The 24748-nt window shown below is 37.5% G+C and overlaps 1 protein-coding gene and 1 pseudogene across 2 annotated transcripts in view; both read left to right on the top strand.

Moving 5' to 3' along the window:
• CCDC25 (coiled-coil domain containing 25) overlaps positions 1–24748 on the top strand; it is a 33643-nt gene that overhangs the window by 5964 nt on the left and 2931 nt on the right. For both annotated transcript variants that reach the window (XM_016144630.2, XM_016144631.2), the window contains 5 exons: positions 2459–2498; positions 6643–6694; positions 11446–11521; positions 16807–16910; positions 17123–17325. In XM_016144630.2, coding sequence (XP_016000116.1) covers positions 2459–2498; positions 6643–6694; positions 11446–11521; positions 16807–16910; positions 17123–17325 — 475 coding nt within the window. The remainder of the gene's footprint in view (positions 1–2458; positions 2499–6642; positions 6695–11445; positions 11522–16806; positions 16911–17122; positions 17326–24748) is intronic.
• On the top strand, positions 4732–4847 carry LOC118612678 (annotated as a pseudogene).

Below are 24748 nucleotides of genomic sequence, written 5' to 3'. Positions count from 1 at the left end.
AAAAAAACCAGAATAACTCATTTTAAAACAGTTTTTCCTTGTAATGAATTTGTGGCATTGACTTTCGGTGTGACTTAATGGAGAAACTTTTTGCAGTACATTACTATTTCAATCTTATATTTCTCTTAATAATCCATACATTGTCATAGATAATTTGTATTTATCTCATGGCATTTTCCCGATGGATGTAGCTGAGAAGGGAATGCTACCTTCTTGTATTACATTGAACAGTAGGGCACAGTTACAAAAGCCATGGTTATTTATAGTAGTTAGGCATCCAAACCTGACCAAATCTGCTTTTCTGTCTGCCATATCACAGGTGTAAGACCAAGGGTATAAGCTTCTCAGAGGTCACTGAGAAGCGCCTAAAGCAGAGCTGCTATGTGTGGTCGTGCAGGTCTGGGGAGAGTGCTTTATATATTTCTTACAGTGAAGAGCCGCATTGAGTCTGGTTCACACTGATGGGCTACCAGTGGTGCTGACGTAAGGCAGCTGTGCTGGGGACATTCCCACCATCTGTTTTCTGTCCATTTTTGTTATTCTTTGCTGGGTCTGTCTTTTGGGGGCTGTGTGCCACCCTCTGAGATTATCTGAAGAGGAAAATTGAGTCTGTTTTCACAGTATTCAGGTGAAGGCACACACAAAAACAAGTATGGGTCAATTTTGCTGTGAACCTCAAAATGCTCTAAAAAATAAAGTCTATAAAAAGTATGGGCAAAATATATTAATGTTAAGAGCAAATGCTATAGAAGTAGAGGGGGCAGAGAGAGAGGGCCGAGAAGGCTGTGGAGGAGTGAGTTAGGATATGCTAGATTGTGAAATTCTTTAAATGTCTGTTGGAGGAATTTATATCTACAAATATAAATCTAGATGTAGGATTATGTCTACATATATACATTTAGATTCTATCCAGAGTCCACTGGCTTGATGTTTTGCTATCATTAAAATATATGTGAGAAAAATCTATATATAGAATACTTTTCTCCCCAGAACTCTTAGAGTCATTTGGTGGCGCCAACTTTTCTAGTCTGCAGTATAAGAAAGGTATATAACATTGTTAAAACACCCTGTGCTATAGTGCTCCTAGCACATCACACTTATTTCTAATAGCTGTGATGACTTCAAGGGCTAGGTGGAATATAAATGAAATTTATATCAAATTATTTTTCACTAAAAAGCTTTCAGGTGTGTTCTTTTTATTATCCAGCAGATGTCACTCGGGAGCCAAACATTGTCTGAGGAAGAGGTTTTTATTTCTCTTTACTTTTTCTGATTACCTGTTAGCTGTTAGCTCAGCTTCCCACTTAAGCTAGTAGAAAGCCCTCATGGTGCCTGCAATTTCTAAGTGTACCCTCATCCAAGGATTATCAACTTCTTGTTTTTCTGGAAAATGTGTCCATTCAATTTAAATAGATTATAGTTTCTTGAGTACATTTTAAGTCATGTGAATCATTTTGTTTACCTCAGTTTTTAACTTCGTGTCTGGTATATTAAATAATTCTTCTGTATTAAGCACAATTAGTTACTAATTATTCATATGCTATTAGAAGTATAAGTGAATATAATTTATTTGTGGAGATATATATTACTGGCCTTAAAAACTTGCATAAAATTTGAAAACTCACTTTTTAGAAACACTTGAAAGAAATAATCAGGAATTTGGACATGTTTCTTTAAAAAATATTTATCGAAGCATTTATAATTGGAAATAACTCAAATGTCAACAATAGAAAAATTTATCCATATAATAGAATTAAGTAGCCGTTATTTCTGAAGAACTTTTTAAAATCTTATTTTTACCTAACATACATACTTAAAAACTTAAAATAGTAACAGAATGCTTATGATAAAAAAAATCAGTTCCCAACCCCATCCTTTCCAGTACTCACATTCTACCCCTCCAAGACAGTTACTTTTAACATTAAGCTTTTTAAAAATTTCTTGTTTATTTTCATATGTTACAAATTTTAAGCAATTTTTATTTTCTTTTTGTACTTCTGATGTTTGTTTTATTCCCTAATTTTCTATGATTTTATAATTGAGGATTTTTTTGGAAAAAGTAAAATAATTCATTGGTTTTAAAGTTTAGCAAAACCATTCTGACATATAAGCAGTATTACAGTAAATCAGTTTTCTGAGACGTCATCTAACTTCTCAGCTGCTCTGATTTGTCAGTGTTTAACCTGAAAGTAGAAATTTCTTTAAACTTTAGATTATACATATAAAAAGTTACAATGATCATAATTTTCCAGTTGTAAAAACTATTTTTACAAAATTTTCAAGCATCAAAGTCTCTCTGAATTAGCTTTACCATATTAAGGGAAAGAAAAAGTTGTGGAAAAGATAGATATTTTTCTCCTTCCTATCTATAAACTAGCATGTTTTCATTTGACAGTTTTGTTTTTGTTTTTGTTTTTGTTTTTTTACCTTTTCTTTATTCTCTTATATCTCCTTGTAGATGAGGATCTAATAAAGTATGGCTGGCCTGAAGATATTTGGTAAGTAACACTTTAGGTTCTGCTTTTAATGGATCATTGTTTACTTTCTTAGACTTGGCCAACCACCTGACTCTTATGATTAAACTAGAACTTGTTCTTTGTATTTTGTTTATGAATATTCAATGGTAAATAGCGGGCTACCAGCTCTCTTCATTTATAATTACCATGTAAACTGGGAATGATGTCTTAAGGTTAGATCTCAGGCTTGCAAAGGCCCGCGGAACATAGGCTTTCTTTTGCTTCCTGTGTGTCTCCTCGTAGTAAGTTACCGAGACCACTGCACTTATATGTTCAGACCGCTCATCTTGAGTGGATGTATGAAGACTTCACAAGAAGCATTGAAGAAAATATACACATTTTTCTGTGTAGACGGAATAAATAGAACATCTGACCAGATTCAGCTTTGAAGAAAACACAGACTGGCTTCCCTTTGTTTTCTCAACTTCCTCATGAGCCCGGTCTTGATCCAGCCCCTACCCCCTCTTTCTAAAATACTATGTGGAAATTTAAAAATAATAATAATATATACTTTCTTAGTCTCCTTCCAAGATAATTTATTTTGTAGCTTATAAAACCCAGTCCAAAAAAACCCAAAACAAAACAATAAAACAACAACAACAAAAACCCTTTATTTCAGTCGAATTCTTTTTCTGACTGGCTTAGAAAGCCATATGAGTTTTTCTACCACTCAGACCCAGGACCTTTTAGGAATTCATGGACTCCAAGTACTTTGTTTTCCTTTCTTGTCACACTCTCAGACTGAGTTTGCTTACTTTTTCTATCTTCAGCTTCCACCACTCACTCTAATCCTCATGATATCTCTCTCTTAGAGCTTTATTCTACCTGTAGAGCAGGATATGGTTTCTCCATTTTCTAACACCCATACCATATGCTGTCCTTGACAAATTCTGTTGCTTTAATGATAGAAATAATGAACATTTATTGAGCACTTAACTATATGCCAAATGCTATTAAGTGCTTACCTCCACTAATACTTTTATTTTTACCGCATTTGCCCATTTTTCAGTTGAGGAAACTAAGGCTAAGAGAAACTGAATAAATCTATTGTAGTTCTTGCTGGCCCTCTACCCAGTTCTAGTGCACCTGGATCCCTATCCCCAGCTGGATCATTTCAGATGTCCCTAAAGCCTGAAGATCTCCAGATTCTATCAAGGGAGATGAGAACAGCTGCACCCTTTATGTAGTTATTGTCTGTTGTTTTTAATATGTCAGCTTTGAGGCAGAACTATCTGCTTAGAAAAGGTTGTATATTCAAATGTACCGTGAAAGTCAATTTGCCATAGCCTTTTTATCTGACATATAGGAAAAAATTAAATGGAAGAGAAATCTCCAATTTATAAACTATACCGCATATATTATGACTTGGGTTTTTCATTTCATTAAGATTGACTACCTCCTGGAACACTACTAACTCAAACCGGTGTCTACAGATACCTAGACACCCATTACCCATTTTGACACTCTTTAATCATCTTGAGATTAATGACTGTTGTTAAAAGTGATTGAATTTTACTTTCAGAAGCTATTTGAAGTCTGATGTGAACTGAAATAGCCCTAAATTCAAGACCTTTTCTGGTGCATAAAGTGTCAGTCCTGGAAACATTCCTGGACGTGCTGAGAATGGCTCTGTTAATTTACATTCCAGGGCAGATTTTTCTGGTTCACTAGTTCACTCTGATGCAGACTTTGGAAACTTACCACTATGAATGTCACCATCTGAGTTTATACCAGGAAACCTGAGGTACCTTTAAGCAACGGATTTTTCTAGGAGTAAGTGAGAATGGAACTAAATTTATCTTTAAACAAAGAAAACTAGAAATAGTGTGCATTTACTGCCTCCAGACTGCTTAATGGGTAGTATTTCCAGAGATCCCACTTTAAGGAGTTAAACAACTCAGCTTCTGGGGCCCTACATCTCTTCACCCTCATGTCATTGATTCTCATTTATTAAAGTTTGTAGTTCCTGCATTCTGTAAAGGTAACATGATTAAGCAGGGAAGAGGAAGATAATTAAGGACAAGAGGGAACTAGGGAACTGGTGGGCATAATTTAAACTGTAAGTAAGCATTTTGAGAAGTTTGGAAAAGTTTTCTAAGGAAACTTGTTTAAGATAGTTTGTTAATCGGACATGGTTCTATAGTGTAGCAGTTAGCACATCCGCTTTACACACAGAAGGTCCCGGGTTTGCACCCTGGTGGAGCCATGGTCCATGGTCTCTGGCCATGCCACCCTGAACAAGCCCGATGTCTGATCACGGAAGCTAAGCAGGGTTGGGCCTGGTTAGTACTTGGGTGGGAGACCACCTAGGAAGACCAGGTGCTGTAGACATAAATGATAATATTAAAAAAAAAAAAAGAGTTTGTTAACAGAGTTGGCTCTTTTGTTTGTTCGTTTTACATTTCAGCCAAAACCCCACTTATATGCATCCCCCCGCCTTTTGTAGAGGGGCACCTATGAACCTGAAATTGGTGGGTATCAGCAGTAATATTCCCATGCGTGTTTTAGTACTTGGACTAATTATGTATGAATCCGTTAGATGTATATTGAATTATTTATGTATTTTTGGGAGTAAAATTTCACACCAGAGACCTTTATGAAAGTTAGAATACAATCGAGCTATTATGGTTATATGGGAGAGCTGTAATTAGAGAGGTGGCTTAAAATAAGTTGAAATGGGAGAAGTTGCTTCTCAATTGGGCTTGCTTGCTAATGGGGTATTTTCCTAAGATCTTGAACAAGGACAATGAGATATATAATTTCTAGATTTGCAAAAACATTTTTCTCAGTGGAAAATGCCAAGCCGAAGACAGTAATCAGAAGGAATCTCTTACATGGCAATGCAAATGAGTAAATGAACCATTTGGAGAAAAATAAGCTCTCTGTCATGGTTAAGAATAAAACCTGGAGTCGTCATAGACTGCCCAAAGTGCATATTTTCCTGAATCCAGAGTGACGAGCAAGATGCTTAACCTCTTTAGAGAGGATGTTGGAAACAGCATAATCTTAACCTTTATTATATAGGATTACACTGTCTACATCTTGTACTAGCTATGAATGTGTGACCTTTGTCATGTAAAAGATATTCATGCTAAGAAAATGTCTAGAGAAATACATAATGGGATGTGATAGTGCCTCTTTAAGATTTTACTGAACACTCTTCAGCCTGGAAAAGTAAGGACTAAAGAAGAAATGACTGAAGTCAACAGAATCAGGGTGAGAATCATGTATTAATCGTTGTTTGATACTAAGATTCTGCAGGCATCTCTCTGGAAACTTCATTTGGTGAATTGCAAATATGAAAAACTTAATATCCCAAAATGTTGGATAGGTGAAAAAGGAAGTAAGTTTTAAGAGATTTAATTAAATTGGTGGGTGATAGAGTCTGAATAAAAGGTACTATTTAGGACATTGGGGTGGGGGGGGATTCTGAATGTTCTTAGGAGAATATCATAAAGGGCAATCACCATGCTCTTAGTGCCATTGTCAGATGTAATGCTGGGTAAATTGGTGGTCTGACCCTTCTTACAATGTGGTTGCTTACTGTCTTCCATCCTCACATGGCTCTGCCTACTCTGTGCTTGACATTCTGTTTGGATTGTTTTGCCATCACTTGAAACTCAGGATGTCCCAAACCAAACTCATCTTTTTCTCTAAATTGGTGCCCTCTCCAACTATAAGGTATCTCTCCCAGACTCGCAGCATTGGAGTCTTGCTGACTTCTTTCATTCCCTTCTCTTTTCACCTGAAATTCCTCTTCCTGTATTCTCTAAGTCCTATGCTTCATTCAAGGACCCAGCAAATCTCAGTTGTCAGTGAAGCCTTTGGTCACTGATAGCTTTTTCTCACTTGAAATATCACCCTTCCCAGGGCATATAACATTTACTGCCTATGGTGCTCATCTCAGCTCTTAGTGTCACACAGCTGCAGAACTTTCCATATTTATCTTCTCCCAGTAAATAATGAGCCTGTGGAGGTGGCGACTATGTTTTATACTCCTCATGACGCTTAGCATGCGGTAGGCGCTGAGGTAATAACTTTCTGAATTGGAATGCTTTAAATGCAGGTGGCCCGAGGAGATGGTTGTCTTGTACCTCTTGCTAAAAGTGGTTTTCATTCTTTGTAGGTTTCATGTGGACAAACTCTCTTCGGCTCATGTATACCTTCGATTACATAAGGTAAACTGGATTTAAACATGGATTCATGACTTTTTCTTTAGTGATGAGCATCATGCCTTGTTCTCTATCCTTTTTCTGCAATTAAATTGCTTAGAATAATAAATATGTACAAGTCTAAAAATTAGCAAATGAAGAGATGTCTTCCCCCTGACCCAGAAAATCACTAAGGGAAATTCTGGTGATTTTTGAAACTTGGGCATAGTACGTATTTCCCAGCTAGAAGCACTGTCTTGTCCCGCCAGTTCAGGTGTGCTTTCTGTCACCTCTGCTTTCTCTCCCTTTCGTTTCAGTTAACACTACGGGACTTTGTATCTTCTCTAATGCAGGTCATGTTGTGGTTCCTTTCTGTCAGGTTCATGTGATTCTCCTGCCTCGCCAAGGGCAGATGTTCCCAGCTTTCAGGGGCTTCTTTGGAAGATTTAAAACAGCACTATAGTAAAGCAAGACGATTTAATGTTCCCTAGTAACATAAACCACTATTTTTCAATCTGTCTTTACACCCATATGTTATATTTTATATAGTTGAATAATGGGTGTATATATACTTGTTATGTGTATTGCTGTTTTTAATGTTTGATTTTGGAATGATTGGAGATTTACAGAAAAGTTGAAAAGGAATGCAGAGTTCCCCTGTTCCTCACTCCTAGTTTCCCTCATTGTTATGTCTTGCATTACCATGGTAGATTTGTCAGAACTAAGAAGCCAACATCGGTAACATTCACTAAGCTGATTCACCAGTTTTTCCGTTAATGTCCTCTTTGTGTTCCAGGATCCAGTCCAGAGTGCCACACTATGTTTAGTTGTCATGTCTGCCTATTCTCTGATCTGTGACAGTTTCTCACTCTTTCCCTATTTTTCATGGTCTTGACAGTTTGAGAAGCACTAGTCAGTTATTTTATAGAATATAACTCAATTTGGGTTTATCTGATGTTTTTGTCATATCCCAACTGGAGTTATGGGTTTTGGGGAACGAGTATCACAGAGGGTGAAGTGCCCTTTTAATGCATTAACAGGACCAATCAATGATGGTATTAGCCACGATTGCCTGGCCAGGGAAGTGTTTGCTAGGTTTCTCTGCCATAGCGTTGCTTTCTCCCCTATTCAATACTCTGTTATTAGGAAGGAAGTCACTAAGTCCCGCTCATATTCAAGGAGAGAGGATGGAATTAAGCTGCACTTACTGGAATGGGAAGTATTTACATACATTGTTTGGAATCCTTCTGTAAGAAAGATTTGTCTCTTTCCCCTATTTATTCAGTTATTTATTTGCTTTAGTATGGGTTCCCCTATTTACTTTATACTTTGGGTTATAATCTAGTACTATGTTGGTGCTCAGATTGTCCCACCTTGGGCCGGAGCTTTCAGCTTGGTTCCTGAGCTCCTTTGATTTCCCCCCTTCCTTTTGTTTTTTGAGCACTTTCTTATTTTCTGACACAAGATGTTCCAGGGTCATCTTATATTTTCTCTGCCACTGCCCTAGAATCAGCTATTTCTCCAAGGAACCTTGGTACCTTTTATTAGGGAATGATATTTAGAAACCAGAATCTAGACTCTGGTGTGTTCATTGCTTCTAGGTCTTCTCGCTTGACAGAGCTGGGAAATGCACGTATGTATACTAACCCACATATACACTCAATGAATTGTTTCTGTATCTCTCCCTCTCTATCTTCATCAGGCTAAACAGGAGCTCAAACTAATATCTTCGATGAATCCATTACTACAGGGGCCACTCTAGCCTTCCCTCCTTGCTTAATTGTAACTTCCTTTTCAGAGAATGAGAAGCCTGTTACCATTCACCATCCTTTTGATTATTTATTTGACTTCAGCATGTGTGTAAGTAGTGTCAGATTTAATAACCTGTATCCCCATAAGAAACAGTTTTATCAGCTAAGGAAAAACTGCACAGTTCATGTGCAGTTATTTTTGTCTTTTTGCCTTAGTTTCCAGTCGAAACACTGATTTTCTCAGTTGCTCGTAAGCCGCTCCACACTCCCCCGCCCCGGCCCCGACTCCCTTCAGCGGTGTCGTCATGCACTTGTAATATATTTCGATTCTTTTGTCTCAGTCAACATTTCATCCTGGCGTCCCTGGTTGATTGTTTTATTTTTCGAAGTGACAGTCGACAAACTTTTTCATGTTACTGTATTATGTTCATATATATTATTTTGGCTGTCTGCTTCGAGTTGGTAGCATGCCACAATTAATATGAAAGTTTCTGTGTTAGAATTTATGTTTGCACTTTTTAGCATTACGACTCTCCAACAAGAAATATCTTTTTATGAGCTGTTTTTTGTTTTTCTTTTGAATTATTTTGTAGAATAATTTTCAGAAATGGAATTACTGGGTCAAAAGATACAAAGTTTGGTAACTTCTTTTATGCCAGACTGTGCTCTGAAAGTATTGTGCTACTTTAAAATGCTGTCAGATATATATAGGTTTTTCAAACACTTTTGGGGATTTTATAACCTAAAAAAAAAAAAATACAAAAAAACTTTTGACCACTTCAAATAAATACAAGGTGCTTCTTTCATTATAGCTATAATATTTACTGTGGTTCATCTTTATACTATTAATGTTTTGAGAACTGTAAAGGAGAAGAAGAAGATTGTAAACTCTGTGCTGGAGCAAAATTCTAAATTCTAGGCAGCCTCTTGCTTTTTTGGAACTATTTTAAATTTAGAGAAAATAGAGTGGGGTATTATCAAATTTCCTTTGGGTTCAGATTGAAGTATTTCCTTTGGGTTCTGCTGTGTTAGAAAATGGAAATAATAATCATCCCAAGTTCATGGTATCACCAGTTATTACTTGTTTAAATAGAAGTTTAATGTTATTTTCTTTTGGAAATACATAATATGCTCAATAAAAACATATGCTCCTTAGGAACTTTTACCTGGTTGATCTGCAGTAAACAGCACAGCCCTTTGTTACCTAGTATGTACCAACTAAGTGTTGGAGATGTGGTAAGACTAAGTGGTTCAGAACCTGGACTGTGGATTTGAATCTTGGCTCTGCTGCTTACTAGCTATGTGACTTTGAGCAAGTTACTTGACTGCGCCCATTTCCTCATCTGTAAAAGGGAGCCACAGTACCTATCTTATTAGGTCGTTGTAAGGATTAAATGAGCTCACCCATCAGAAGCATTTAGAATAATGCCTGGCACGTGCTAAGCACTATATGTGTTAATTCTTTTTGTTGAAGTCAGTTGAATTAAATCCAGACCCTGAAAATCACCGATATTCAGTTGTGTTCTTTCCTGGGCTTCTTTGAGTTTTAAAAACCCATAGAAAAACCTCACTTTTCTAGAGCTTTCTTATCTTATTCACATAAATAGCACAAAGCTCACAGTTAAAATTCTAACCTTTACATAGGAGAGTACCTTAAGCTCTCCACTCAGAGTTTGTTTACTCTGACTTTATGCATAATGCTAAGTTGAATGAGTTTTGTCTGCTCATATTATTAGAAGTTGCGAAACAGGAAGAGGAGATGGCTTCAGGAATAGTGACAGCCACAGGTACTAGGAAGAGATATTGGACATAGCCTGACATCCAGGCCGACGAACGAACATTTCCACAAGAACTCTGTAGGCAGCATACTCTGTGGCCAGTTTTTAGAACAGAGCTTTAGTCCTGGGTTTATTTCTCAACTCTGTCACTTACACGCTAGCTATGTGGGACCTTGGCCCACTTACTTTAGCATGCTAAGCTTCATTTTTTTTAATTGGTAAAGTGAGGATACTACTATTCATTTCGTATGGCTAATCACTTAGTACCTGGCATGTGGTAGGTACTCAAAAGCTCGTAGCTGTTGTTTTCAGTTTTTTTTTTTTCATTTTAATTTATTTATTATAAGGCCATTCGTCTCCTGTGAATGTAGAAGCCCCTGAAGGTATCACCGTCACTATATTATAGCCTAGTATAATGGTTAATATTCATAATGATGACATTGTATTATTAAGATATTAAATTCTTTAAGCAGTCAGGGAGTTTCACAGAATGAAATGTATCCCTAAAGTAATAACAAACTTAAATCACTTCATTTTTTGGTCAAAATTTATGTATTTGAGAGATTCCCATTTAAAATATTTAACATAAAGAAAAAAGTGTAGAAACATAATGAAAAACACTTAATTTATCTCAAACATTCATGTAGGTAGAACATTTCATTCCCAAATTGAAATGCTTCTGTAATCCTGTGCCTAATCCGAGCCAGTACTGAGTTGATTTCCACTCAGTCTTGCCTCTTAAATATTTCTGTTTCTTTGAAATGGCTTTGTTTATTTAGATTTGACTTTGATACAGAGAAAATGAATCAATATTATTTCTCTCTAATGGCGGATAGTTTTATGTAAAACACCAAGGGTTTGCTTTCTGTTTAAGGCTGAGGATAGATGAACTACTAGATGTTTGGAACTCACAATTGTAAGATATCTCTTTGAGAGGAATATCATAGGCACCATTTCCTCATAAGATTTGTAGAAGTAAGAATTAGAAGAAGAAAGAGGGAGAAATTACTCGGCATATTTACAGTTAATATTTTGGTGGTTTTCTTTCATAGCCTATGTTTTTTTTGCCTTTTCTTAGTTTAAATAAACATTCCCATAACAGACTTCATTTTTCAGTGTTCTGAAATCCAATTTGAAGAGTCCCTGTTTTTAATAAAATTGTGCCTAGTAAGGCAGCAAAGCTCTTTGAGTGTTTCAGTGTCGATCAGTAACAAGGTGGTAGACCATTTGATTTATTTTTGTGTTTCAGGGAGAGAAGATAGAAGACATTCCAAAGGAAGTACTGATGGACTGTGCTCATCTAGTGAAGGCTAATAGCATTCAAGGTCAGTTTTCCTAGAGGTGTTTTCAGAATTAGCCCTAATGGTTCTGTATCTGAAATGGGTTACATTTTAGAGAACATGTTATTAACTTTGGCTTGAGTCAATGGAATAACATGTAATATGCTTTTGCCTTGTTTTGTTCTTTAATATGAACTAAAACCAAATTTCCCCACTTCTCTGATGTTTATGGTCCTATTTCAACTCTTTTTACCGTTTTCCTTGTTTTGAATAGATTGCCTTAAGGTTGTTTGTAGAGAGACTATTGGAAATTAGGTTATGTTAATAGCTAAACAAGAGATGTGTTTCATGGCTCTCTTTTTAATATGGTTTGATATCTTTATTTCTATCCCTTGTTATTACATGCTAGACTCGAGTCTCCAAATCACTCTTTTCTACTTTTTCTTTCTCCTCTCCTCCCATTACATATTTTTTTTTTCTCCTTGTAAGGTATCAAGTTAGTTGATTTTTATCTCCCAGATGATCTTACTTAATTGATCTGGGGTGATCCCCATCACTTTGGAAATTTGTGTTTTCCGAATCTGAGGCAGCTTTTAATGAGTCAGGTACCTAGCCAAAGAAAGTGGAAGTCTTATCTGTAGAGCCACTGATTCTCAACTCGATAAATCACTAAATTGCAATTAGTTTTGGGACATTCCATTTTTATGAGTAGAACAGAGTGTCTAAGATTCCCAGTTAAGATTTTCAGTATTGACATAAAGGTAATAAAAATTAAAACCATCATATCCTCGTTCCTTGTGTGTTGCAGCCTCTTTCACATCTTCGTATTCCCTGTCAAGGCCCCTAGCCAGCAGATGTGACTTTATTAAAAGAACCTTAGGCTCTATCCTTGGCCCAGCTTCTTTCTTCTTTATTTCTTTATAGTTTACTAGTTCTAGAGAAAATAGGAAAAGGAAGACTCATGACATAGATTTAACTGTCTCTTCAGCTTCCCACAGTGACAGCTCACTAGTAGAAAATGAGCTATAAGCCTAAGAGTTTCACTCTCATGAGTTAATGGTAGAGGATGCTAAGGAGTGAAGATTGTCTTTGCTGTGAGATTTGCTGAGTACACTCCATTTGAGTCACTGCGTAGTGAGAATGTTTTCCTCCCAGGTTGACCACCTTTAGCACTCAGAACCAAAGGAGTTGGGAGTAAACTTGTTTGTCTTCATAGAATCCGATCAGCCTGTTCTGTATTCATCTTGTAATCTCTTGCCAGGTTAAACTTTTTAAAAGCTTAGCCACTTTTCGGTGACACCCCAACTTTGTGTATATAATTAAGTCCAAACTGCTTAAGTTGGCATTTAAGCATCTTTGATCTGACTACAGAATTCTTTTCCCTTCCCATATTTCATACTCTAGCCAAAGCAAATATTTTCTGTTTTTCTACCTTGTACCTTTGCTTATACAGTCATATGTCATTTAACAACAGGGGTATGTTATGAGAAATGCATCGTTAGGCGATTTTGTCGTACAAACACCATAGAGTGAACTTACACTAACCAAATGGTATAGCTTACCACACGTTTAGCTTATTACTCCTATGCTACAAACCTGTACAACGTGTTAATGGACTGAATCTGTAGGCATAATGGTAAGTATTTGTGTATCTAAACATATTAAAGGTATAATTAAAAAAAAAAAAAACAATGTAAAGGATAAAAAATGATACACCCGTATAGGTCACCTACCATGAATGGAGCTTTCAAGACTTGAATTTGCTCTTTGTGAGTCACTGAGTGAGCAATGAATGAATTTAAAGGCATAGGACATTACTGTACACTATTGTAGCTTTTATAAACACTGTACACTTACGCTACACTAAATTTATTTTAAAAATCTTTTTCTCCAGTGTAACTTTTTTACTTTATAAACTTTATTTTTTTAACTTTTCAACTCTTGTAGTAACAGCTTAAAACACATCGTATAGCTGTATAAAAATGTTTTCTCTATAACCTTATTCTGTAAGCTTTTTTGTATTTTTAATTAATTTTTTTTTACTCTACCAAAACATTTTTTTAAACTTTTTGTTAAAAACAAAGACATTCATATGCACATGAGCCCAGGCCTACACAGGGGTCAGGATCATCAATACCACTTGTAAGGTAAACGCATGACATGCCGAGAGAAGTTTTAAAAGCAAGCCTTTCTTGGGAGAGGGCTCCCGGGCCACATTCACTGGTCCTGAGAGGAGAGGGGCTAGAGGAGTCGGGCCCTGGGACGGGAGGGCATATTTTTTATAGGATTATGTGGGGGTAGAGTATAGAATGGGGAATGTCAGTTGAGCATTTGGATTAGGGCGGTGGCGCCAGGGCTTTAGGGTGGGCCCTTGTCCGGATTCCAATGTCAAGCTGGGAGATCTAGATTCCCATATCAAGCTGGGAAGCCTCCGGGCAGGCATCTGGCTGGCCCTTCCCACCACTGTCTTCCACCTCCATGTTTCATCCCACTGGAAGGTCTTCAGGGGCAATTACACACGTAGACCTGTCATCTCTTATGACAATGCCTTCTTCAAGAATACCTCCTGAATGACCTGCCTGAGGCTCTTTTTCAGGAGGTGTCATTCTTTTCAGAAATACGTCCATAACTGGTGTGGTTTGCTTTGTTTGTTTCTTATTTTGCATCATAGATTTACTTGTAAGCAGATAACACACCATGAATATTCTTCTTTATTAATGAAAAACTTTTGTTGTTGGGGATCCATGTTTCTAACTTTAAGGGGTTTGCTGAGCTCTGCAAAATCTTCTGCTAAACCCTTTACTGTCAGTTTTCTTGGGGGGTTCTTCTTTTTCTTCTCCTGCAGTTTCCTTTTCTCTTGCCTCTTCAGCTATGTTCCTCTTCCAGTTCCAACAGCTCATTATTCAACTCTTTAGGAACCAGCTTCAAGAACTTCTCATCCACACCCAGGTTAAAGCTGTTTCTGATTCACCTATAGCCTTGTCGATTTTTGCAACCTCTTCCTTGGCAAATCCTTGAAAGTCACAGACAAACCTCTTAAGTGTCTTCTTCCAGATTCCATTCATACATCACTAGGTGATATGAATTTTTCAGCTTCATTATCTTACGGGACCACTGTCGTATATGGAGTTCATCATTGACAGAAAGGTGTTGTGTATCACATGATTTGTTTTCTTTGCTCTCAGTGTTGTTCTCATCAGTCATTGCAAGTCCATATCCAAGCTAATGTTCAAGGTCCACATAGTAATTGCAGTAATAGCTAACACCGAATTTTGATTATATGCCTGGCACTATGGTAAAAAACTTTATAAATTATTTCATTTATCAACCTCCTGAGTTAGATATTATTATTTGCATTTTATAGATAAGGAAGCAAAGCTTTTTATTATTTTTTAAAAATTTTTTTAGATGAGGCAACCCTTGGTTGAACTCACAGATTGCAAGGACCTTGTCATCTTACAGTCGCTTATTTTTTAATTTTTACGCCTACAGCACCTACTCTTCCTAGGTGATCTCCCATCCAAATACTAACCAGGCTCGACCCTGCTTAGCTTCCGAGCTTCTGAGATCAGATGGGATTGGGCTTGTTCAGGGTAGCATGGCCATAGACTGAGGAAGCAGAGCTTGAAGAGAATAAAGGAACTTGCCCAAGATCTTAGCATGCTGACATGATGTAGAGGCTGCATATGAAGTCAGACTGACTTTAATAAGGTCTTCTGTCTTACCCACTAGGCTGTATTAACCTCTCCCATGAAGCCTTTCTCCTCCTCCAGTTTAGAGTCCCCTCACTATACTACCTTAGCACTTTACCTGTATCTTTCCAGTATTTGATGAGTTCTATTTTTAATTGAAGTTACTTATGTACTTATCTACCTTCCTTTAGTCTTGGAAGGTGGGATCAATCCACTTTCTAATCCAGGTTTGTATCCCCTTGTACATTGGAGAATTTTTAAAAACTTAATTTTGAGAATTAAATCAAACCTACAGAGAAATTGAAAGAAAAATATAGCTCTCATATACTCTTCATTTAGATTCAGCAATTTTTCCATATTTCTTTGCTTTCTTTCTGTAACATACTCATTATTAACTTTTTTGGCTAAACCATTTGAAAGAATATTTTAGACATCACTAACTTTCAGTATGCCCTAAGAACAAGGACATTGTCTTAAGGAACTGCATCAATTAAGGAAACTTAGCATGGATCGAAAACTATTATCTGATATATAGTTTGTTTGTAAGTCTCACCATTGTCCCTTCAAGGCATTTTTTCTGATCCAGGATCATGTGTTATATTTACTTGTCATATCTCTCTAGACTTCTTTAATCTGGAGACACTTTTTCATCTTTAAATACATTGACACTTTCAGAGTGGAGAGTGATTGTAGAATATCCCACAATTTGTATTGGTCTGATGCTGCCTTTTGAGTTGGATCACTTGATGAGTTTTCAGGCATAGGTAAAGTCTTGCCCATTGCAGTGAGTAGGCACATAGTGCCTGCCATTTGGCCCCATTTCTGGTGATGTTAACTTTGATCATTTAGGTAAGGTGGTATTGATAAGACTTCTCCAATGTCTATGATGATATAATAAACTATGAAGTATAATGCCATCTAATTTTGAAGAGCTTTAAAGAGTGTTGGACCAGTGATTAAACTGACTCTTTGAGCTGCTGGGGAGGCTGTCAGTGTAGAGGGGAAATGTGAGGTGGAGGTGGTTAGGGAGGAGGAGGAGGAGGAATGAATAGGGTGCTCGGCACCCTTTTCATTTAGAGCGTCTCTGCTTTCACTACTTTGATGTGTTCTCCTTGGTAAAAGAGGTTCCACTGCTAAAAGAAACAAAAAACAAAAATTCTAAACTGGTCCGATTTCCTCGTGTTTTAGATGAGATTCCAAGAGCCATGAGGACTTTCCCAAAGTGGCACAGCTGGTTTGTGGTAGGGCCGGAATGGAATGCAGGTCTCTTGCATCCCAGGCCATGGCTTTTTGCTTTATCTTGCTGCTTGCTTTGTTGGATTAAAGGTTCATATGAGAATCTGGGGAAACCTGGTTGGTTCTTTCCTGTTTTTTTTTTTTTTTTAAAAAAGCTCACATAATAAGTTTCACATTCAATTTTAGGGAGTCTTGGAAATGGACCCCTGCTTTCCGCCTCTAACTTTGGCTTGAATTGCATTTGTCAGCCTTTTGTGGGTGGTTTTTTAAAAAGGTATTTTGTGGGTTAAACACTTGATTCCTGTTCATTCTAAGCTTTTTCCTTTGTTGGATTATAGTGGGTAAGGGAACACTTTGCTCAGTGTCGTCTGCCTACATGTTGAAGACAGTCTCTCTTGGCAGGCTGCAAGATGAACAACATTAATGTGGTATATACACCTTGGTCTAACCTGAAGAAAACAGCGGACATGGATGTGGGGCAGATAGGCTTCCACAGGCAGAAGGATGTAAGTTTCTGCGCTACGGAGGGAGGCGGGGTCCTGCCACTGAGTGGAGTATCCGTCTTTCCTAACACTTTGTTTTTGAGGGCTCAGCATCATGTATGTTTTCTAAAGAGAATTAATCTGGGTTGCTAAGCTCCTGGAAAACTTTTCCACTGTTCTGGAGGGGGACTCATGTAAAAAACATTCAATATATTTTTCCTCTCCCTCTCTCAAAGGTGAACATTGTGACAGTGGAGAAGAAAGTGAATGAGATTTTGAACCGATTAGAAAAAACAAAAATGGAGCGATTCCCAGACCTAGCAGCAGAGAAGGAATGCAGAGACCGCGAGGAGAGGAATGAGAAGAAGGCCCAAATTCAGGAAATGAAAAGGAAAGAAAAGGAAGAGATGAAGAAGAAGAGGGAAATGGATGAACTTAGGTATGTTGGAGATATGATATTATTGTTGACCTCGAAGATTCTTCACTGCTGATTTTAATCAAGGATTAACCCTTAAGATTGAGATACAGATGGAGGGAGGGACAAGCTCAGAGCTTTAAATAAGTTAGAAAAAGACAATTATACTAATGTGTTGGTCAAATGAATTTCCCTTTTATAGGGGCAAGATAAGAGAATGTATGAAATAAAATAGCTAATTTTATTCTGGGATGAAGCATCATAGATTGATTATCTTGAGAGTTCAGTTTGCAAACATCTTCAGGAAAAGAACAGGTGCTATATTAAGTGTTTAACATTTACTAGCTATGGTATTTGAATGCAGTTGTCTTAGCTCTAAAGTCCAGTGCTAGTAACTCTTAAAAGCTGTTTTTAAAACCTATTTTTTACATTTTGCAAGTTTAATGTAATTAATGTAGTGAAGCCTGTTTCAAAACACTGCATTTTTAAACAATAGTAATTAAAATACAGTTTGGATCCTGAAATTCTAGGGTATAAGGCCATAAGAATCCTTGACTATATTAGTTTTCTATTGCTATAACAAATTACCACAAATTTAACTTAAAACAACATAGATCTATTATCTTACAGTTCTGTATGCTAGAAGTGTGATGTGGTTCTCACTGGGTAAGCCATTGGCTGGTCTGTGTTCCTTTCTGGATCTGTTTTCTAGCTCCTAGAAGCTGCCTACATTTCTTGGCTTGTGACCTCTTCTTCCATCTTCAGAGCCAACAACATTGCATCTCTTTGACCTTTCCTCCATATTCATAGCCCCATCTTTGACAACAGCTTCTTTGCTTTTAAGGACCAAAAGCACAGACATTGGGCCCATCCAGATAATCCATGATAAACTCCCCCTCTAAGATCCTTACCTTAATCATATCTGCAAAGTCCATTTTGTCATACGAGGTAACATATTCATGGGTTCTGGAGATTAGCATATAGACATCTTTTGGTGGGATCATTATTCTTCCCACCACACTGAATCTGTATAGATGTATAATACTATACCTCAAGAGGCCCCTCGTTTTTCTTTGTAGAGAAAGGAAGTTGATCCTGTGCCTTCTAGTCACATAATTCCTAGATTTTTTCCCCCACAATTGTCTATTGATATCATTTCTGTTAAGTATACTAAAAAGTGGTGGTGGTGATGGTGGGGGGGGGGGTATTGATGTATTACTGGCTTTGGGGATGACATTGTATCAAAATGGGCTCTCTTGCCATGTCCTGAACCAGTTTCCGTGGAATACCTGAATTATTAGATCGTTGGATCAGAATGTCAGTATTTTGATCAAGTACTGATACTTATTAGTTATCCACATACACGTCTTCCTGTTGGGGATTCTACTAAAACAGGATGAGGAGCTTTACTTAAAGTATAACATTCAAATGGAGAACTCCAGAAGTATTACTCTGAGTTATATCTGCTCACATGAGACGAACTAATGCATAGATTTAAACATTTGATTTGACCTAGAATTGTGAGTCTGCTTTCTGTTAGGGGTGGAAAAAAAATGGTCAACTCAGTGTGGTAAAAAGTGTAGATTTTGAGTAATGTGGAATTTAGTTTATCCCTTTTTGTTTTTAGTGTACAGTGGAGAAAAAATTGAAAACATGCCTTTTCGTGCCCTTTACAAATCTAATATCATTTTGTTTGGAAACAATGTTATTTGTTAGAAATATAATATCACTTAATTTTCTTACAAAATTTAGTAAGAAAGAATAACATTTTTGGACACTTGTCATCTGTCAAACACTACTGTGCTTTACTACATTATCTCATTTAATCCTAACAGCCGTATGAGGTAGATATTTTTGCACTTTGGAGAAGAGGAAGAGAAGCAGTTAAGTAACTTGCCCAAAGTCGTGTGGCCCGTCTCAGTCTGATTCTCAAGTTCACACACACTATTACCACATTCTTCGGTCCTCCATTCAGTATATTTAATGTTAAAGTCATAATTATTTTTTATAAATAAATCAAGTAATATATAGATGCCATAATTTACCTTAAAATACATTACATTTTTGTTTCAAGTTAAGCTATGTACTATTAAAACTTAGGAGATTTTTTATGTTTGACTTTACTAGTTTAAAAAGTTGCAAGCATTTAAAAAATGAATCCATACACTAAAATACAGTTTTTACATCTTCTGGACTTTCTTTATAGTGTCAACAATATATAAAATATATAAGCCAAGGAGAAAATTTTTCATTGTTATTGAATACAATTTTGGCTTCAAAAGTTTAATACCCATTTTCTAAGCTGTCACTTGTTGGTACATTTATATAAAAAGGAACATATGAGTGGGATAAATTACAGATCACTTTTCTAGTCCATGTTTTTCTACACAATTTTATCCTTCCTGTTTTATTTTTAATGACTTACCATCCTCAGAAAACCAAAAACAGTTGGTGTGTTTATTTCTGTGAAACATGTGCCACAGAAATGACTCACACGCTGCCGAAGGTAGAGAATGTGAAGCAGGGCTGTGGCGTGAGAGACCGATGCAGGGGTGTAGCACGGATGTGCTTGACATGTGCGGAGCTGCTGTTTGCGTGTTGTAATTCTTCAGCTTTGCGAAATTCCACAGCAAACTCTAAGCTTCTGATGTTTTATAATCTGTTTTTATACATTTTGTAGCGCCAGCATCACTTTAATTTCACTTTAACGTTTTTGACTCTTCCACCCGAGAGATGGAATGCTATGCCTATAAAATCTATAAAATCTTATTCTAAAGTTGTTCACTTGGCTTTCTGACCATGAAATTATCCTTGAATTTCACCAACAGTTGCTGCTTTGATTTGGACTGTCTGGTGGGGAATGTCTACTTTAGTTGCTGAGAATGCTGAAGAAATTGACTTTTGAATTTTCGGGGAACTCCATACATGAACCAAGAAGACATTCTTGTCTTGGACCAGTGTCCCCAGTGTTTCTAGGTGATTTCAGAGAAGAAGTTAGTCTATATCCAAAAGAGCTACATTCCAACTTCTTTCCCATTCGAAAGCCATTATTTAGACTCTAGACTCCTTTTTATCCTCAACTTTTAGAATAAGAATGGCAGTAAGCTTATCGTTTCTAATTTCTTCCAGGAGGAAAGACTGGATGGAAGTGCTTTTGTATAATCCAGTTCTTTGAGCTCCAGTCAGGGTCACATCCATCAGCCCTCTGCTCAGGAGTGAATAGAACAAAACCCACAACAGAGAAGGCGCTGCATTCCTTCTCTGGTGAAAAGAGTAGTCGCCCTTGCAGCTGGGGCTCCATCTCGTTCTTGCAAATAAGCACTTTACTCCTTGAGTTTAGTGTGCAGAAATTTTAATGATCTGATCATGTAAATAAGAGCATATAAAGCTCATCCTTTTAGGTAGTTTTTAGAAATATTTGAATTATTAGGAGGGTACCAGAGTGTGGAGGCTAGATAGGTAGCAGTATATCAGTACCTTCTATTAACGATTTATTCATTTAAACAATAATGAAAATTTCCCCTTTCTTAGAATTCACAAATTCTCACCTATCCATCCTGTTCATTTGCTCTTTAGACAGTTTTGGTAGCTCACACTTGCCCTCGCAGTCTAGGGTCTTAACGGGATTTTAGTTTAGCGAATCTTTGTCTGGGGTTAGGTGTAGGGAGGAAGCCTCACATATTGTTTTCTTTCTATACACTGTAGGCCATACATAGAATAAGAGAAGAGAGCAAAAGAGATTCGACACAGGTTTTGAAAGTAGTCTGAGACGTGATCTTGCCTGGAGAATTAGAAAAGCACATCTTCCACTCAGTCTTCATTTTACAGGGGTTTTAGAGAGTGGACATTTGGAGAGGTCCTGTAGGCCGTCTCCCCTGTGTGTGACACTGTCACTTCCTGACATATGTGAGGGAAGGGTGTCGTAAGAACACTGTGTCATCTCAGTAGTTGAATTTGTGGTATAAACAAAAGTTCAGAGAATCCTTTTGAGAAATTAAAAGAGTTTTTCAGCTAATGATTTGCAGACCACGGAACATAGCTCTTGGTATGAACCAAGAATACACTTCAAAATGAGGGCAGATAGGGCTAGGTTTTTAAAAGGCAGAACTTGCAAGGAACTGATGATTAAAGAGATGGGTTGCTAGGGGAAACAAGACCACAAACTTACATCATTCTGATTGCTGGGGTCAACTGAATTTTCAATGGTTGGCTGACTCAGTGGTCAAACAAGTGAGGTTGTGCAATGAGAACAGTGGGTAATATATGATTAAGCATTTATCATTGTCCTAGTTTCAGCCCAGGCCTGTCGCACAAAAGAGTTTTTTTGGTCACACAGTTACAGTACAAGGAGTATTATTTATTGACAATGCAAAGAGTATGACTTATCAAAGAGTACAATCAGCATACGGGGGGTGGAGGGGTGAGTGGGGGCTGCTTGCTCTGCAGGAGGTTTCGGAGACCAAAAGGGCAAAGTTATGCCTTGTAAGCAGCTTCAGAGCTCAAACTGTTAAAATCTAAATTTTGGGTCACAAGTTATGATATTAAAGTTCTTATCAGTCCTCAGTGGTTACATCCAGTGATGTAATTGAAAAGCTTACCTGCTCTATTTTAATTTTGTACTCTCTTACATGGCTTTTGTGGTATTGTAGCAAACGTTTATTAACATCAAAATCAAGCTCACCATGTGGATATTGAAATCAGAAGAAATAAACGAGAGTCAGGGAAAAGTAGTTAATAGTGGATAAGTGAGTAACAGGTCAGAAAAGACAAAGGGTAGGGCTGTTGCTGCCTGAGATAAGGATATTTAAAGTGGGAGTCTGGGAGATCAGAGTTGGAACCCTAAGGCTCAGGTGATTGAAGTCAGAGAAATGCAAGACCCAGGTAAAATGGCAAGGCATAGGTACATGTATCATCAGTTTATGTGTGAAATGTGAAGGTTATAGTTGATAAGTGGCAAAGCAGAGATTCAAACAAGTCTGTAATTCTGAAGTCCATACATCTGCTCTACCTGTAAGGCAAGGAATGAACAAGTTGGCAAAGCTGGTGTCAAAGTCATACATAGGCAAAAGTCTAAAAAGAATAAAAGGTTTAGAATAAAAAAGGTTTTGTTCAGTCCATAATTTCATGTTGTAAGTGATAAGGAGCCATTATAGGTTTCCTGGGATATTAGGAAGAAATAGACTTGTAGAATGAGTTCAGTGTCGACATGTAGGAAGAGGTAATGGTGTGACCATTGATTAAAAGGATGATATAGTCTGATGTAGAAATGACTGCTTTAATTGTACCTCCTTTTGTTCTCACACACTACTACTGCTGCTTCTATAAATAATGTTATGTGTGCCATAGCTCTTCATTTTAAGGATAAGCTCTTTCAAAGAAGCGCCTATGTGTATCCTTGTATCTCTTTATATGTGACCCAGTGCTTTGCATATGTGGTGAGTGATTAGTCAGTATATTATGGATGAGTAAGTAACTGAGATTTGCTTTCCTGATACTGTGATTCTTGAGCTAAGATCAAAACTAATTAAAGAGGGAAGTGGATAGGGAACTGGAGTGCAAAGACCCTTCTGGGAGGAGCAAGACAAAACACAGGACTAAAAGCAGGTCCAGATGTTTGGAGCAGCAGGCATGAGGGAGCATATGGATCAAGGTGCCAGTCCGCCTGTGCAGGGCCTTGTTGGCTGTATTGTCTTCATCCTAAGGCTTTTGTGAGGTCACTGAAGAGTTTTAAGCAAGGGTAGAATGGTAAGGTTTGTGTTTTGGAAAGGTCACCTTGCCGACCTGATTGGAAAGGGAACCAAGTGTGTGTGCTAGACCAGTTAAGAAACTGTCGTAGTTGTCTACATGACAGACAGTGGCACTTTGGGCTGTGGTGGTGACGTGGAGGTGGAGAGAAGTGTGCAGATGAAAAGCAATTTCGTAGATAAAATGGCAGGATTTGGAAAGAGACTAAATTGAAAGGAGAGAGAATGACTCCTGGGTTTCTGGTTTGTGAAATGGAATGGATAGCTGTGCAATTCTTTGAGCTAAGGAATACTGGAAAAAAGCTAACAAGTTTTGGTAGGGGGAAGACCATGATTTGGATGTAAACTTAGGAATCTGAAAATACCTTTGAGGCATCCAAAAAAATGTCAGATAGGCAGTTGGATTGATGGGGTGAAGCTGAGAGGAAACCCGTAGGCTAAAATAGGGTAAATTTGTGAGTTGCTTTCGTATAAGTGGGAGTTTAGATTCAGTGGTTCTTGAACCTGGATTGTAAATGCCCACAACTGGGCATCTAAGTATATTTTAATCTTTACAGGTGATTTTAAAATGCAGCCAAGATTGCGATTCTCTGTTTTAACCACATTTTTTTTTTTTTTTTTTACCAAATGTCTCTATCTTTCTGCTCATGTAGCTTATTGGTCTTACTCGCTTCTTATAGATACCATTTACTCTTACCAATGTCTCTCTCTGAATGTCTCCCAGCTCATTGTCTGTCTCTGTGACAAATCTCCTGACCTGTAGTTCTCAGTTTTCAGTTTCTACAGTTCATATTTACTTGGGTGTGTCACCATTACTCCAAATGTAACCTACCCCAATCCAAGCACTTCTTTGCAGTGTTTCCCCATTTTTCTCAGTTGTAGCATTATTTTCTTCAGATCACTCAAGCTAGACGATGTCATCATTGATTCCACGCAGATTTCTCACTTACCAGCACAGCTGTTAACACTGTGATTTCATGCTCTCAGGTTGGGATATTGCAGTAGGCTGTAGCATGATGGCAAGAGCGTGAGCTCAGGAGGCAGACCGGGTTCCAAACCTAGCTTCTTCACTTTTTAGCTGTGAGACCTTGGACAGCTTCTGTGACTCTGCCTCCTGTGTGTACAGAGGCCATAATACTGTCCCTTGCCTTATAAGGTAATTGTGGGTAAAACACTGCTATTATGTGGTCTCACTTTCCTTTGTCTCCTCATGTATTTTTAATAGAACATTTTGTGTAGCCATTGCTGAATAGGTCTTATTTCCCCTCCTCATAAGTTCTTTGGGGGCTTTGTTTTATTTATCTTTTTCTGTTTTCTTACCATCCCATCTCCTTCACCCAGGCTTACAAAAGGGTCTTATACATTGTGGATATTTAATAAATACTTATCGAATGTCATGTCTCTCCTCTGCTGCCTCATGTATTGTGGCTTCTTGCTGATCACCTTATGTTAACTCATGCAGTTAGGACAATGTAATCACACCCCACAGTATGAATTATATATGCGCTTTGCTTTTGGCTATAGATGAATTTCCTCATCTGATTAATGCCAGCTACCTCACAGTTATGGAGGTTGACATGGAATGAGTTTAAGCAAGCAGTCTGTAAACTATAAAGTGCTGTGCACATCTTATTTATTGTTCATAGATATTTATCCTTTTTATGCTACAGTCTCCTTGAGGTCAGGGATTATGTTTTTCGAAA

Source organism: Rousettus aegyptiacus, unplaced genomic scaffold (assembly GCF_014176215.1).
Source record: "Rousettus aegyptiacus isolate mRouAeg1 unplaced genomic scaffold, mRouAeg1.p scaffold_m13_p_16, whole genome shotgun sequence".
NCBI lineage: Eukaryota > Metazoa > Chordata > Mammalia > Chiroptera > Pteropodidae > Rousettus > Rousettus aegyptiacus.
Note: the sequence above shows the minus strand (reverse complement) of the source record. Positions and strands in the feature narration are given on the sequence as shown.